This window comes from Orcinus orca, chromosome 6 (genome assembly GCF_937001465.1).
Source record: "Orcinus orca chromosome 6, mOrcOrc1.1, whole genome shotgun sequence".
Taxonomy (NCBI): domain Eukaryota; kingdom Metazoa; phylum Chordata; class Mammalia; order Artiodactyla; family Delphinidae; genus Orcinus; species Orcinus orca.
This window is the reverse complement of record NC_064564.1, coordinates 107,733,214-107,746,938: the sequence shown is the minus strand read 5'-3', so window position 1 is coordinate 107,746,938 and position 13,725 is coordinate 107,733,214. Positions and strand designations below refer to the sequence as shown.

The window sequence follows — 13,725 nt, the reverse complement described above, 5'->3', positions numbered from 1 at the left end:
TCTTTTGTGTTCCCATCCTTGTGCTTCTTTCTTCTTTTTCCACACTCTAATTTTCTGCTCTGGTTGTATATTACGCACCCTTGGAAGCTCCCCGAAATCCTTTCTGCAGCAAGGCAGGGAGCAAATCAACCAGCCAGCCCACCTACAACCAGACCGCGGGACTCCTGAACCTGTCCCTTTGTTCTTCCAGCATCAGCCAGCAGGTGGCAGTAAGGTGCTCCCAAACGTCATACCAGGGCTGGGGAGGGAATCCTCAGGTATTAAGTGGGCAGTGGCCGCAGATGGAGACCTTGGGGACTGTAGAGAGAAGGCGCTGGGGTAGAAGGCAGCTGAGAAACAACAGCATCTACTGCATTATCTCTTTTTTGTTTGTTTGTCTGTGCCGCACGGCTTTCAGGATCTTAATTCCCCAAGCGGGGATCGAACCCGTGCCCCCTGCAGTGGAAGCATGACGTCCTAACCACTGGACCGCCAGGGAATTTCCACATCTAATGCATTAATTAGCTCCAGGCTAGGATGATCCTCAGGCCTCCTGGGCTAATTAATGTCAGGTCAGTATTCTAGGTCAATGTCAGGAGTAGGGGAGAGACTAGATTGAATGTGCTCAGTGCTTGGTGCGTAGTAGGTGCTCAGGAAATGTTGGGACCTTCCTTCCCCCTATTGTCCTAGAGGAGTGGGTGGCTTTGCTCCTTCACGGACCAGGGTCTGGGGCCCAACCTAGGACTATGCTCTCTCCACTGCATTTCTCCCGCCATGTCATGAGCCCCTCTCTCTGCAGGACAGACCTCTGTCGGACAGGGTCGATCCTTCTGTTGTAGCTGCTCTTTCTGTGATGAGATTCCAGGGGTGGAAAGAGATGGTAGGAATGGATGCAGCTTCTCCCACTTCCCCTTGTCCTCTGGCTCTTCTTCTCCCAGAAGGGGAAGCCAGCGGGAAGGGCACTTTGTCAGGAACCTGCACTGCCCCAGCAGCGATCTTCAGTGGAAAGAACAACAGACAGAGCCTGAAAATCTGTGTTGGCAGCTCCTGCTCTGGTTAAGAGCCTGGACTTTGATGTCAGGCAGACCTCAGACCTGGCATCTAAACACTGCTGCTTACAGACTTTCTAACCTTGAGCAAATCACCTATCCTCTTCAAGCCTCAGTTTCCTCATCTGTAAAATGGGCAGGGTAATACCTACCTCATAGAATAGTTACGAGAATCCAATGAATTAATGCATGTAAGGTGCTCAGCCTGACATCTGGTTCCAGCCAATGCTGCCCATCACTATCGCTACCTTTTGTGAAGTCACCTGGGGCAAGCAACTTGGTCCCACCGAGCCTTGGTTTCCTTATTCACAAAATAGGGCTATGGATAACCTCCTCCCTGGGTTGTTGGGAGGATTAAGGGAGTCAGCAAGGGTAGAGTCCCTTAGACAGTGACCAGCAGCCAGATGATGCCCTCTCGTTGTGTGCTGAATTGGATTCTAAGACTCTGGGGCTGGAAGGAGCACTTATTTAATCCCTTTACAACATCCCCTCTACCTAGGTGCCTTATGTCTGCTTGAATGCTTCCAGTGATGGGGGACTCATCACCTGAGGAGCGTGCCCCTTCTTGCTCTGTTCAGCTCTGGCTATGACAACACCCTTCTTTATGTAGGGCTAAGATTCATCTCTCAGTAGTTTTCCAGCCGAGAGTTGAACGTGTTCCAAACCTTAATTTCCCATCACTAACCCTGGGGGCAGTCACTAACTCCTCACTTCCCTTCCCCATGACTTCTGCTAAATGGATTAGTCCTCTGGCCTCTGCAAAATTAGATTCTGCATCTGGCCAGCAGGGGAGGGCAGGAATGCAGGGGAGGGGGAGGGGTGCAGCTGAAGTTTTCCTGCCTTTTAGGAGGGCAGTTAACTGCTTCCATGCCAGGGCTAGGACTGTCATGCAAAGCTGGTGATCAGCGTGAGAGGCTGCTTCTGCTGGGATGGGTGATGTCCACATTCGGTGTTCTGTTCATCGAGCCACTGTACATGATGTGGCTGCCTGGCGTGGCTACTCTGTCATGGTCAGAGCAGCACCCGCTGGCCGCAGATGGGGAAACTGAGGTTCAGAGGATAAGTGGCCAAAGGGGGAGCTCTGCCTGTAGTTCATTCATTCATTCATTCAAATGTTCTTTGAGCCCTTACTGGGTACCAGGGCCTGTGCTGGGTACTAGGGATACTGCAATGAATGAAACAAAGATAGGATTTTGCGCGAGGCGAGTGGTAAAGGTAAATAAAGAGGGAGACACCGAGGAGGAAATAATTTATTCTCCCAGCAAGCTGGAAGGATGGCTTGTTCATCCATCCATCTCTCCAGCCAGCCAGCCAGCCCACCAACATGTATTGAGGGTCTAAAATCAGGGGTCCCCAGAGTCCAGAGGTGCCCAGCATCAGGACCCGGTGACAGATCTAGACATCAGTTACCTTTGCTGTGCAGCATCCTCTCTTTGCTTGGGGCAATAGTATCCTGATGTGGCTTTGGGGGACCCTGTGCCCCTACCCACGTGTTTCACAGTAGCAAACTCCATCTCCCGTCTTGGGGGTGAAACCCGTGACCTAGTCTAAGCCCAACAGTGCTTTCCATGATTCCCGCCATGTCGATCAGTTCAGGGATTGACCCTATGTCAGGCTCATCGGGACCAACAGATCTCAATCCCAGGGCTTTGATTTGAGATATAGAGGAAGAGCACTGTGCCTTCCATTGGACTTGGTGTTGAGGTGATGGGAGCTGCTGGGGGTCACGCCCAGGGAGCTGGAGAACGGAGACAACCCAGGTGAGGCAGGCAGGGGCCAGCGACATCGTTTGAGTCCTGAATTCATTTATGCCTGAAGCCAGATCTATCCATGATGGAAGCCATTTTTTTGTTTAAGGTAGTCTGGGTTTTGTGTCATTTTCAACAGAAGAGGCCACCTGATTCCAGCACAGTCCCTGTCCTCCCAGCTGACCCTGGGTGGGCATCAGTCTTTGGTTTCTGTTGCCCACTGCCACACCCACAGTGCTGACTCTGACTCCCCACTCTCCAAGATGAAGGATGCCTCTCTCAGCCAGCCTCAGGGAGTCAGGCTTCTCAACCAAGTTCAGTTCGTGGCAGCTTAGCTTCCTCCTCTGTTCTCCTCTCTGCCGCAGAACTTGCAACACGCCCCCTGTGACGGAAGTTCCCTTCCTTGGGCTGTCCCCTGAGGATCCTTCTTGCTGAAGATGCTTCCTGTGTTGGGAAATGGCCCCTCCATTCCCACGAGTCCCTCTCACGAGAAGTCAGCCCACCACCTCCTCCCCTCCCAAAGTTTGCCTCCTAAATACCTCCAGAATCCATCCCGCCTCTTCCCGCTGAGGATACCCCGGCCCAGGTCCCATCCCTTGTTACCCGGACTGTTGCATCAACCTTCTCCTACTGGTGTCCTGGCCTCATCAGCAGCAGCAGAGGCCCATCATTTGGGACTTCATAGCTCCAGAGAAAATTCCTTCAGTTGCTTGCTTGGGGGTAGGGCATGAAGGAATACTTCCGGCTGTTGGCATTCTAGGAGCAGGACAGGGGAAGAGGGCTAGAAGTCCCATCACTCAGGATGCATATCCCTTAATCCCTGTCTCAGTCTTATTCTCTGCTGTGCCTGATATCTGCAAGCCTTTGCAGTTCCTCCACGAAGAAACTAATATTCTTATGCCTGTGGGTGAAGTCATCTATACCTATAAGACCTGAGGAACACCTGTTCTATGTCCAAGCTTCCCACCAGACCTGGTCCCTCCATGACCCGGGGCTCTGGGATGTTCAGGACCAACTGGCTGGTTCCCCCTCCTCTCCTCTGCGGGCACGTCAGGTTGTAGCCATGAATTTACATGCTACTTCTCTGTTAGCATCCCATCTTCCAAAGGTTTGTTGAAATCTTCTTTTCTGCTCATGCCTCCTCTCCCAGCTTCTTTGTCATCATGGGCTGGTATATACCTGCTTTTCCCCTTCACTGTCAGTTTGGTGGGGCCTGAGGAGGGACAGGGGACAGATGCTTGGCTCAATACCATGTCCAAGTGGCTCTCAGTCAAAGTCCTACCTCCCACTCCCTCCTCATCCCTTCCCACCTGGTTCTGCCCCCAGCCCTCCCCTGAAACACCCCTCATCAGGTCTCTAGGACCAGACCCATAGGACCACTTTCTGTTCTCACATGACTTGATGTCTTGGTAATGTTTGGTACTTTCAGATTTGTTCTCTTTCATCTCTGTCCTGCCTTAGCTTCCGGCGGGGGGGCGGGGGGGGGGACACGGTGTCACGAAGACCCTTCCTGTGTTTCTCCAAACCTCTGTGCAGATCTACTTTGCTGGCTTCTCTTCCTTCTGCTTCCTCTAAACAATTATTATGTCTCAGGGTTCTCTTCTCAGCCTCCTTTCCTTCTCACCCCATAGGCTTTCCCCGAGCACCTCTTCCATTCCCATGGTCCCAGTGGTTTTGCTCCAAAAGCCGCTCTCTTCCAAGTGCTGACTTCCAGCCCTGGCCTCTCACCTGGACTCCATCACCAGCCGTCTCCTGGACCTCTCTTCTTGGATGTCCTCATGTCGAAAGCTGGCCTTGGCTTCTCCCTCCTCCCAAACATGCCTCACTTCCTAGGAAAGGCCACCATCATCTGTTTAGTTGCCCAGAACTAAAGGTGTCGTCCTTGCCTCTCCCGTTTTCTCAATTTGCACACTCGATTGCTCACCAAGGCCCACTGACTCTACCTCTTTAATAAACCCCTCTCTGCCCACCCACTCTTCATCCCTAAAGCTTCTCTTAACTGATCTCCCTGCCCCCTGCATTCCACCATCTCCTGTTAAAATGCAAAGTTCACCACATCATCCCCCTTCTGAAAAGTCTCTAATGGCTCCCCACGACTTAGGTATTAAGTCCAAACAGCCCCCAAGGCTGGAGTTGCCAGATTCAGCGTATAAAAATACAGGATGTCCAGTTACATTTGAATTTCAGATAAACAATCTTTTTTTTTTTTTTTCAAGTGTACGTGTATCCCATGTAACACCTGGCATCTGTACCCTTTCCACACCCCAACCTCAACCTCATTTCTTGCTACGCTGTATTTCACATCTGACATTCGGGACAGACTGAACTGTTTGACCTTGAACTGCCCAGCTGGGTCAGACATTTCCTCATTAAGAGGCTCTTCTTACCTGCTGCTCCCCCAACCAGAAAGGCCATGTTCCCTTCTTGTCCTGACCAACCTCTGCTCATCACTGGGGTCCCCTCCCCCAAGAAGCCTCTGTGCTCCCTCCTAATGGACTGGGTTCCTTCCCTGGGTGACCAGAGGCCCCTATTTCCCTGGATGGCAGCACTTTGTCAGCTGGTTTGTCCCATCAGTTTGCTCTTTTTCTCTCTCCCCTGCAGACAAAGAGCCGCCAGCAGCTCTGCCGATTTCCCCGCCCACATCTGGCCCAGCCCGCTTGGCTCCGCCCAGCTGGAGGCTCCCGTGGGCCTGGAGTGTTGGCCAAGACCCCAGCTTTCTTTCTGGTCTCTTGGCCTGGGTCCCAGTCTGATGGTTCACACTGTCTCCTTGCTTGAGTTCCCATGAAAAGTGGCCTCCACCCGTAGCCCCCTGCCCAGGGCCAGATTACAAGCTGCTGAGACAATGGAGGCTCCAAGCCAAGTTTCCAACGAGCCTGCCATGATATCCCCACAGCATCTGCCTGTGCATCTGGGGGCAGATGCTGGCAGCTGAGGCCACAGAGAGCACGGCTCCTCTCACACTGGGCATGCCCAGCCCTGATGGGGGTAAAAGGGAGGGAGCTCAGACTTAAAGTTAGGACATTGGGTTTGAATCCCAGCCCTGTATCTTTCTAGCTGCCTGGAGATGGGCCAAATGAGCACACACACACACCCCCTCCCCGCACCTCATTTTCTTGTCTGTAAAGTGGGGATAAAAATGCTTATCTCACAAGATATGCTATCAAAGAAGAGTGCTTAACACACGCAAGAACACGCAGCAGCAAACAGGGTGCTGCTCTGAACTTCACCTGCCTTGCTCAAGGCTGGTGGTGGCAGAACCCCGGGGACCAGAGCTCTCCTGGTAGCTTTCTACTCCCAGCATCACTGACTGGGCATCACTAATTGGTCTCGAGGGGCTTTGGTCAGAGAAGAGAGGAAGAGAGTAGTCAGACCCCACTCTCCACCCCCGCACTGGCTCCACACGGAGGAGACAGCATCTCCACTGTGAATCAGCAGCCCAGGTGAGCGCAGGACAGCTGAGGAAGCAAGCTGAAGGTGAGGATGACTAAACAAGGAGGTAGTAGGGCTTCCCTGGTGGCGCAGTGGTTAAGAATCCGCCTGCCGAGGCAGGGGACACGGGTTCGAGCCCTGGTCCGGGAAGATCCCACATGCCGCGGAACAACTAAGCCCGTGCACCACAGCTACTGAGCCTGCGTGCTGCAACTACTGAAGCCCGCGTGCCTAGAGCCTGTGCTCCACAAGAGAAGACACCACAATGAGAAGCCCGCGCACCACAACGAAGAGTAACCCCTGCTCGCCGCAACTAGAGAAAGCCCGCGTGCAGCAACGAAGACCCAGTGCAGCCAAAAATAAATAAATGAAAATAAATAAATACATAAATTTATTAAAATAATAATAATAAGGAGGTAGTAAAGGACAGAGGACAAGGCATTGGGGAGGGAGAGCTGGAAAAGCCGGGGCCTCCTCCCTCCTCACGTTTGTCCCCCTCTGTCCTTCCTCTCTGTCCCTCTTCTCTTCCCGAGCATGCTTCAGACCCCAGCTGAACCGTTGTTGCTGCAGTGCTGGCTATGCTGAGCCGGCCTCCGCCTCGATGGGGCAGTTTCCCCTGTAAACATTCTTGGGGCACTTCTCAGCGCTCCGCACTATTTATATCATTTATTTACTGATGTCATTATTTATGTCCCAAATTGAACATGCAAAGAGAGAAAAGAATGGGAAAAAGAAGGGAACAGAATATCCAAAAACTGTGGGACAATTACAAAAGGTGTAACACATGTGTAATGGAAATCCCTGAAGGAGGAGAAGAGATTTTGGAAGTAAGAATGGCTGAGAATTTTCCAAATTAATGACAGACTCTCTCTGCCACCCCCTTCCAAACTGTGAGTGCCTCAAGGGCAGAAGTCTGTCAGTTTGCAAATAACAATAACGAAAACTGTTCAGGATGACATGTATGAAGTGTTTTGTAAAAATTACATATATACACACAGACGTTCAGTTCCAACTCCAATGTGGGGAGACCTCAGGAGAGGACTTCCCTGGTGGTCCAGTGCGGCTAAGACTCCGCGCTCCCAGTGCAGGGGGCCCAGGTTCAATCCCTGTAGTCAGGAAACTAGATCCCGCGTGCCACAACTAAGAGTCTGCATGCCACAACTAAGAGTCTGCATGCCACAACTAAGAAGACCGCATGGGGCTTCCCTGGTGGCGCAGTGGTTGGGAATCCGCCTGCCAATGCAGGGGACACAGGTTCAAGCCCTGGTCCGGGAGGATCCCATATGCAGCGGAGCAACTAAGCCCGTGTGCCACAACTACTGAGCCTGTGCTCTAGAGCCCGCGAGCCACAGCTACTGGGCCTGCGTGCCACAACTGCTGAAGCCCATGCGCCCTACAGTCCGTGCTCTGCAGCAGGAGAGGCCATCGCAATGAGAGGCCTGCGCACCACAATCGCATCACTGCAACTAGAGAAAGCCTGCGCACAGCAACGAAGACCCAGCGCAGCCAAAAATAAATAAAATTAATTAATTAACAAAAAATAGAAGACCGCATGCTGCAACGAAGACTAGTGCAGCCAAATAAATAAATGTTTTTAAAAGAAAAGAAAAGAAAAGAAAAAAGACCTTCAGAGGCATCATTTGCATCCTTACAGGAAGACCAAGCTGGAGAAACTGCAAATCTTAGATCCATCAGAGAATTGAGTTCACAGGGCAAAACAGAACCACAACATGATTAGCCTCCTGGGGGAGCCTCTGGAGCCATGATGGGCAGAAACGCTTCTGACAGTAATTGATGGATTGCTGGAGGCTCAGTGTGGACTGGGTTGAGAGTTTAAAACTCCTAGATAAAATGTGTGTGGGTTTTATCTCCAGGAGCCTACCGGGTTCTCACCCTGAAGACAGGACAGAAATCTCCTCTTGCTTCCGGAGGGGGCAGAGGAAGGGTAACCGTTTCCAAACACACCCAGATCTTTGTCTCTAACAAAGGTATGCCCCCAAGGAAAACTGCTTAACCATAGTCTTATCTGATCTGGGTAAAGGGCAGATTTCTGTATCACATGTGGGTGGGGAGTTAAGAAGGTCACAGCACAGGCACTCAGAACCACTACAAAAATGAAACAGCTGGGATTTAATCTTAAGACTATAGCATGCTTCCCCTCCCCAACTCCATAACACACGTCAACAGGTATAATAACTAGAGTTTATAGAGCTGCAAGACAAAGAAGTTATTTAAGAAAGAATTCTTAGGGAAACCCAAAGACAATAGGAGAAAAAACAGCCTGGAACTAGAAGAAACAGAAGCCTGTGGCACCTATAGCTGCAGCAAACATTAACAGCCCAGCTCTTAGCCAGGTTAACATAAAACCTCACCCTAAGCCTGATTACCTCAGTTCCTAGTACCAGACACCTCATGGCCAGCTTTCAACAAAACATTACAAGCCCTGCTAAAAGACAAGAAAAAACATAGTATGATGAGACAAAGCAAGCATCAGAATAAGACTCAGATAGGATACAGAGCTTGGAATTGTCAGATAAAGAATTTAAAACAACTATGATTAATATGTTAAGGGAATGTTAATGGAAAAAGTAGACAACATGCAAGGACAGACAGATCATGTAAGCAGAGGTAGAAACTCTAAGAATCACAAGGAAGTGCTAGAAATCAAAACCACTAACAAAAAAGAAGAATGTTTTTGATAGGTTCATTAGTAGACTAGACATGGCCAAAGAAAGAGGCAGTGAGCTTGAAAATATGTCAATAGAAACATCCCAAATTGAAATGCAAAGAGAAAAAACTCTTTGCCACTTTTATTCAACGTAGTGTTGGAAGTCCTAGCCACCACAATCAGACAAGAAAGAGAAATAAAAGGAATTCAAATTGGAAAGAAAGAAATAAAACTGTCACTATTTGCAGATGACATGATACTATACAAAGAAAATCCTAAAATGTCACCAAAAGACCACTAGAACCAACAATGAATTCAATGAAGTTGCAGGATACAAAATTAATATACAGAAATCTGTTACATTTCTATGTACTAATAACAAACTATCAGAAATAGAAATTAAGAACACAATCCCATTTATAATTGCATCAGAAAGAGTAAAATACCTAGGAATAAATCTAGCTAAGGAGATAAAGGACTTGTACTTGGAAAACTATAAGATGACACAAATACAGTAGATGGAAAGATAGATTGTGCTCATGGATTGAAAGAATTAATATTGTTTACATGACCAAACTACCGAAGGCAATCTACAGATTCAATGCAATCCCTATCAAAATGCCAAAGGCATTCTTCCACAGAACAAGAACAAATACTACATCAAACTAAAAAGCTTTTGTACATTGAAGGAAACTGTCAACAAAACAAAAACACAGCCTACTGAATGGGAGAAGATATTTGCAAATGATATATCTTATAAGGGTTTAATATCTAAAATATACAAAGAACTCATACAACTCAACATCAAAAAAAACAAACAACCCGGGACTTCCCTGGGGGTCCAGTGGTTAAGAATCTGCATCCCAATGCAGGGGATGTGGGTTCGATCCCTGGTCCGGGAACTAAGATCCCATGTGCCACGGGGCAAGGAAGCCCGCGCGTCACAACTACTGAGCTCACGCGCTTCAACTAGAGCCCATGTACTGCAACCTACAGAGCCCACGCGCCCTGGAGACCACGTGCCACAACTAGAGAGAAGCCTGCGCATAGCAACGAAAGATCCCATGTGCTGCAACTAAGACCCAATGCAGCCAAATAAATAAATACTAAATAAAATAAAATAATGGGTAGAGGATCTGAAAAGACATTTTTCCCAAAAAAGACATACAGATAGGCAACAGGCACATGAGAAGATGCTCGAGATCACTAATCATCGGGAAGTGAAAATCAAAACCACAATGAGATGTCACCTCACATCTGTCAGAATGGCTATTATCAAAAAAACAACAAAATAGAAGTGTTGGTGAGGGTGTAGAGAAAAGGGAACCCTTGTGCACTGTTGGTGGGAATGTAAATGTCTAGAGCCAGTCAAAACAATTGTCCCCTAAAGTTGCTTCAGTTAGTTGTTTTCTTCCCTATTGCTTTCAGTGTGGTGATGTTATTCATTTGTCGTACTGTTGGGTTCATCTGTTACTGTTTGAATAACTTTGGGTGTTCCCCCTGCATCCTGGTTGCATCTATTTATTTAGTCAGCTTTGGGGTATGTGAAATATTGTCATAGCTCTATGAGTCAGAGCTACACAAAAAGTCAGAGAAATTCCAATGGTCTTTCTCTTCTCCACCCTGTCTTCGTTTCCCTTTCTTTCTGCCTTGTTCACACCTACCCCCTGCAGATAACCAAACCCATTAGCTTCTGGTTTATTCTTACTGTATTCCTTCTGCTCAAATGAGTAGACACATGCATATTTTATTATGTCCCTTTGAAAAACATCTTTATCTTTCTTTTTTTAAAACAAGCTCCGGCCAGTTTTATTAAAGAAAAATTGTGCGTGAGTTACTTTACACCAACCTGTTCCTGCATGCTTCTAATGATATCAGAATCACCTGGATCAATGATAGCAAGTGTCCATACTCTGTAGTATTTTCCACACGCTGTGCCCAATTCAATATTATTGCCACTGTAGTGATGGACACCAGTTTTGACCAACATGGCATAATACTCTATTTCAGATTTCCTCGAGGCTGGGCAGTTGTTGGCAAGGATGACCAGTTTCGCTTTGCCGTGCCGGATTATTTTCAGAGTCCGCTTGTACCCCAGCACGTACTTTCCACTTTTCACAACCAGTTGAAGCCTAGAGTTGATCGACTCCAGTGACACTTTCATCTTCTCTGCGGCCACCATCTTCCTGCCTTAGGTGCGGGACACCCCCAGCCCACTGCAGCCGCCAAGATGGCCGGAGAGCAAGAAAAGGCCGTATTTATCTTGATAGACATTTCTCCCAAGAAGATACACAGATTGCCAACAAACACATGAAAGGATGCTCAACATCACTAATCATTAGAGAAATGCAAATCAAAACTACAATGAGGTATCACCTCACACCAGTCAGAATGGCCATCATCAAAAAATCTACAAACAATAAATGCTGGAGAGGGTGTGGAGAAAAGGGAACCCTCTTGCACTGCTGGTGGGAATGTAAATTGATACAGTCACTATGGAGAACAGTATGGAGGTTCCTCAAAATACTGAAAATAGAACTACCATATGACCCAGCAATCCCACTACTGGGCATATACCCTGAGAAAACCATAATTCAAAAAGAGTCATGGGGCTTCCCTGGTGGCGCAGTGGTTGAGAGTCCGCCTGCCAATGTAGGGGACGTGGGTTTGTGCCCCGGTCTGGGAGGATCCCACATGCCGCAGAGCGACTGGACCTGTGAGCCATGGCCACTGAGCCTGTGTGTCCGGAGCCTGTGCTCCGCAACGGAAGAGGCCACAACAGTGAGAGGCCCGTGGACCGCATTAAAAAAAAAAAAAAGAGTCATGTACCACAATGTTCATTGCAGCACTATTTACAATAGCCAGGACATGGAAGCAACCTAAGTGTCCATTGACAGATGAATGGATAAAGAAGATGTGGCACATATATACAATGGAATATTACTCAGCCATAAAGAGAAACGAAATTGAGTTATTTGTTGTGAGATGGATGGACCTAGAGACTGTCATACAGAGTGAAGTAAGTCAGAAAGAGAAAAATAAATACTATATGCTAACACATATATATGGAATCAAAAAAAAAAAAAGGTTCTGAAGAACCTAGGGGCAGGACAGGAATAAAGACACAGACATAGAGAATGGACTTGAGGACATGGGGAGGGGGAAGGGTAAGCTGGGATGAAGTAAGAGAGTGGCATGGACATATATACACTACCAAATGTAAAATAGATAGCTAGTGGGAAGCAGTCGCATAGCACAGGGAGATCAGCTCGGTGCTTTGTGACCAGCTAGAGGGGTGGTATAGGGAGGGTGGGAGGGAGACGCAAGAGGTCGGGGATATATGTATACGTACAGCTGATTCACTTTGTTATACAGCAGCAACTAACACACTATTGTAAAGCAATTATACTCCAATAAAGATGTTAAAAAAAGAAAAAAAACATTTATCTTGAAAACATTTTGCAAATATTTCTATAAGGTAAATTCCAAGCCTGAGATTTCTGGTGTGTGTTGCATATGTTTCCTGAATTATGCCAATTGCCTCCGCATAGTGGAGTAGGTGCTCAGTGAATATTTGGGGAATGAATGATTTCTTGGCTTGACACTAACACACTGTATGATTTGGGGAAAGTCTCTTCGTGCTTCTGGACTTCAGTTATTACAACTTTGTAGGCAAGGGAAGGCTCTTCCAGCTCTGATGTTATAGCACACTGTGATGAAGGTAGCAAAATGTACAAGCACATCTCGTTTTATTGCGCTTCGCAGATTTTCCTTTTTTTTTTTTTTTAACAAATTGAAGGTTTGTGGCAACCCCGCATCAAGTGTGTCTATCGGTGCCATTTTTCTAACAGCACTTGCTCATTTCGTGTCTTTGTGTCACATTTTGGTGATTCTCCCAAAGTTTCAAACTTCTTCATGATTTTTTTTTTAACATCTTTATTGGAGTATAATTGCTTTACAATGGTGTGTTAGTTTCTGCTTTATAACAAAGTGACTCAGTTATATATATACATATGTTCCCATATCTCTTCCCTCTTGCGTCTCCCTCCCTCCCACCCTCCCTATCCCACCCCTCCAGGCGGTCACCAAGCACCGAGCTGTGATCAGTGTTCTCTGATGTTACTACCATGACTCTCTGAAGGCTCAGATGATGGTTAGCATTTTTAAGCAATAAGTTATTTTTTAACTAACGTACACATTTTTAAAGACATAATGCTATTGCACACGTAATAGAATATGGTATAGTGTAAACATAACTTTTATATGCGCTGGCAAAGCAAAAAATGTGTGTGACTCGCTTTATTGCAACGTTGACTTTATTTCGCGATACAGGCTTTGCTCCAATGATCTGGAACCCAACCCGAATATCTCCGAGGTCTGCCTGTGTCTCTGGCCTTTTCCCTCCCCGCCTTTCATGATTCCCCCCCCCCCACTTCTTGCTACCCCTCTGTTCCATCTCCATAAACAATAACAAAAAAACAATAACAACCACAGTAACGACGGCTACAGCTGTTCACTGAGCACTTGCCTCGTGCACTCATCTTCAATCCTCACAAAAACCACCTGTGAGAGGAGCTGTTATGACTCCTACTTTAGGGGTGAGGAATTTGAAGCCAGGGAGGTTTCAGTAACTTGCCTAAGGCTGCATCGTTCTAAATTGGGGAGGAAGACTTGAACTCTTAGCTGTCTGACGTCTGAGTGCACGTGGTCGTGCACTTGGCACACCTTTCTCCCTGTCCCCGTGGTGCATTCCTGTAAGCCTGGTTCTTAACAGATCGTTGCCCAAATCTCCCATGCTGGGCATTTCCCATTCCTGGTGAATATAAATGACTGCTCTACTCGCAGGCCAGTC

General features: G+C 47.6%; 1 protein-coding gene across 1 annotated transcript; it reads right to left on the bottom strand.

Moving 5' to 3' along the window:
- Nucleotides 1–10,645: 10,645 nt before the first annotated feature.
- Nucleotides 10,646–11,117, bottom strand: LOC101287381 (60S ribosomal protein L30-like). Its single transcript, XM_033427524.2, has one exon. The coding sequence runs from the start codon at nt 11,053–11,055 to the stop codon at nt 10,708–10,710; it is 348 nt and encodes a 115-aa protein (XP_033283415.1). The 5' UTR covers nt 11,056–11,117; the 3' UTR covers nt 10,646–10,707.
- Between the last annotated feature and the right edge of the window lie 2,608 nt (nt 11,118–13,725).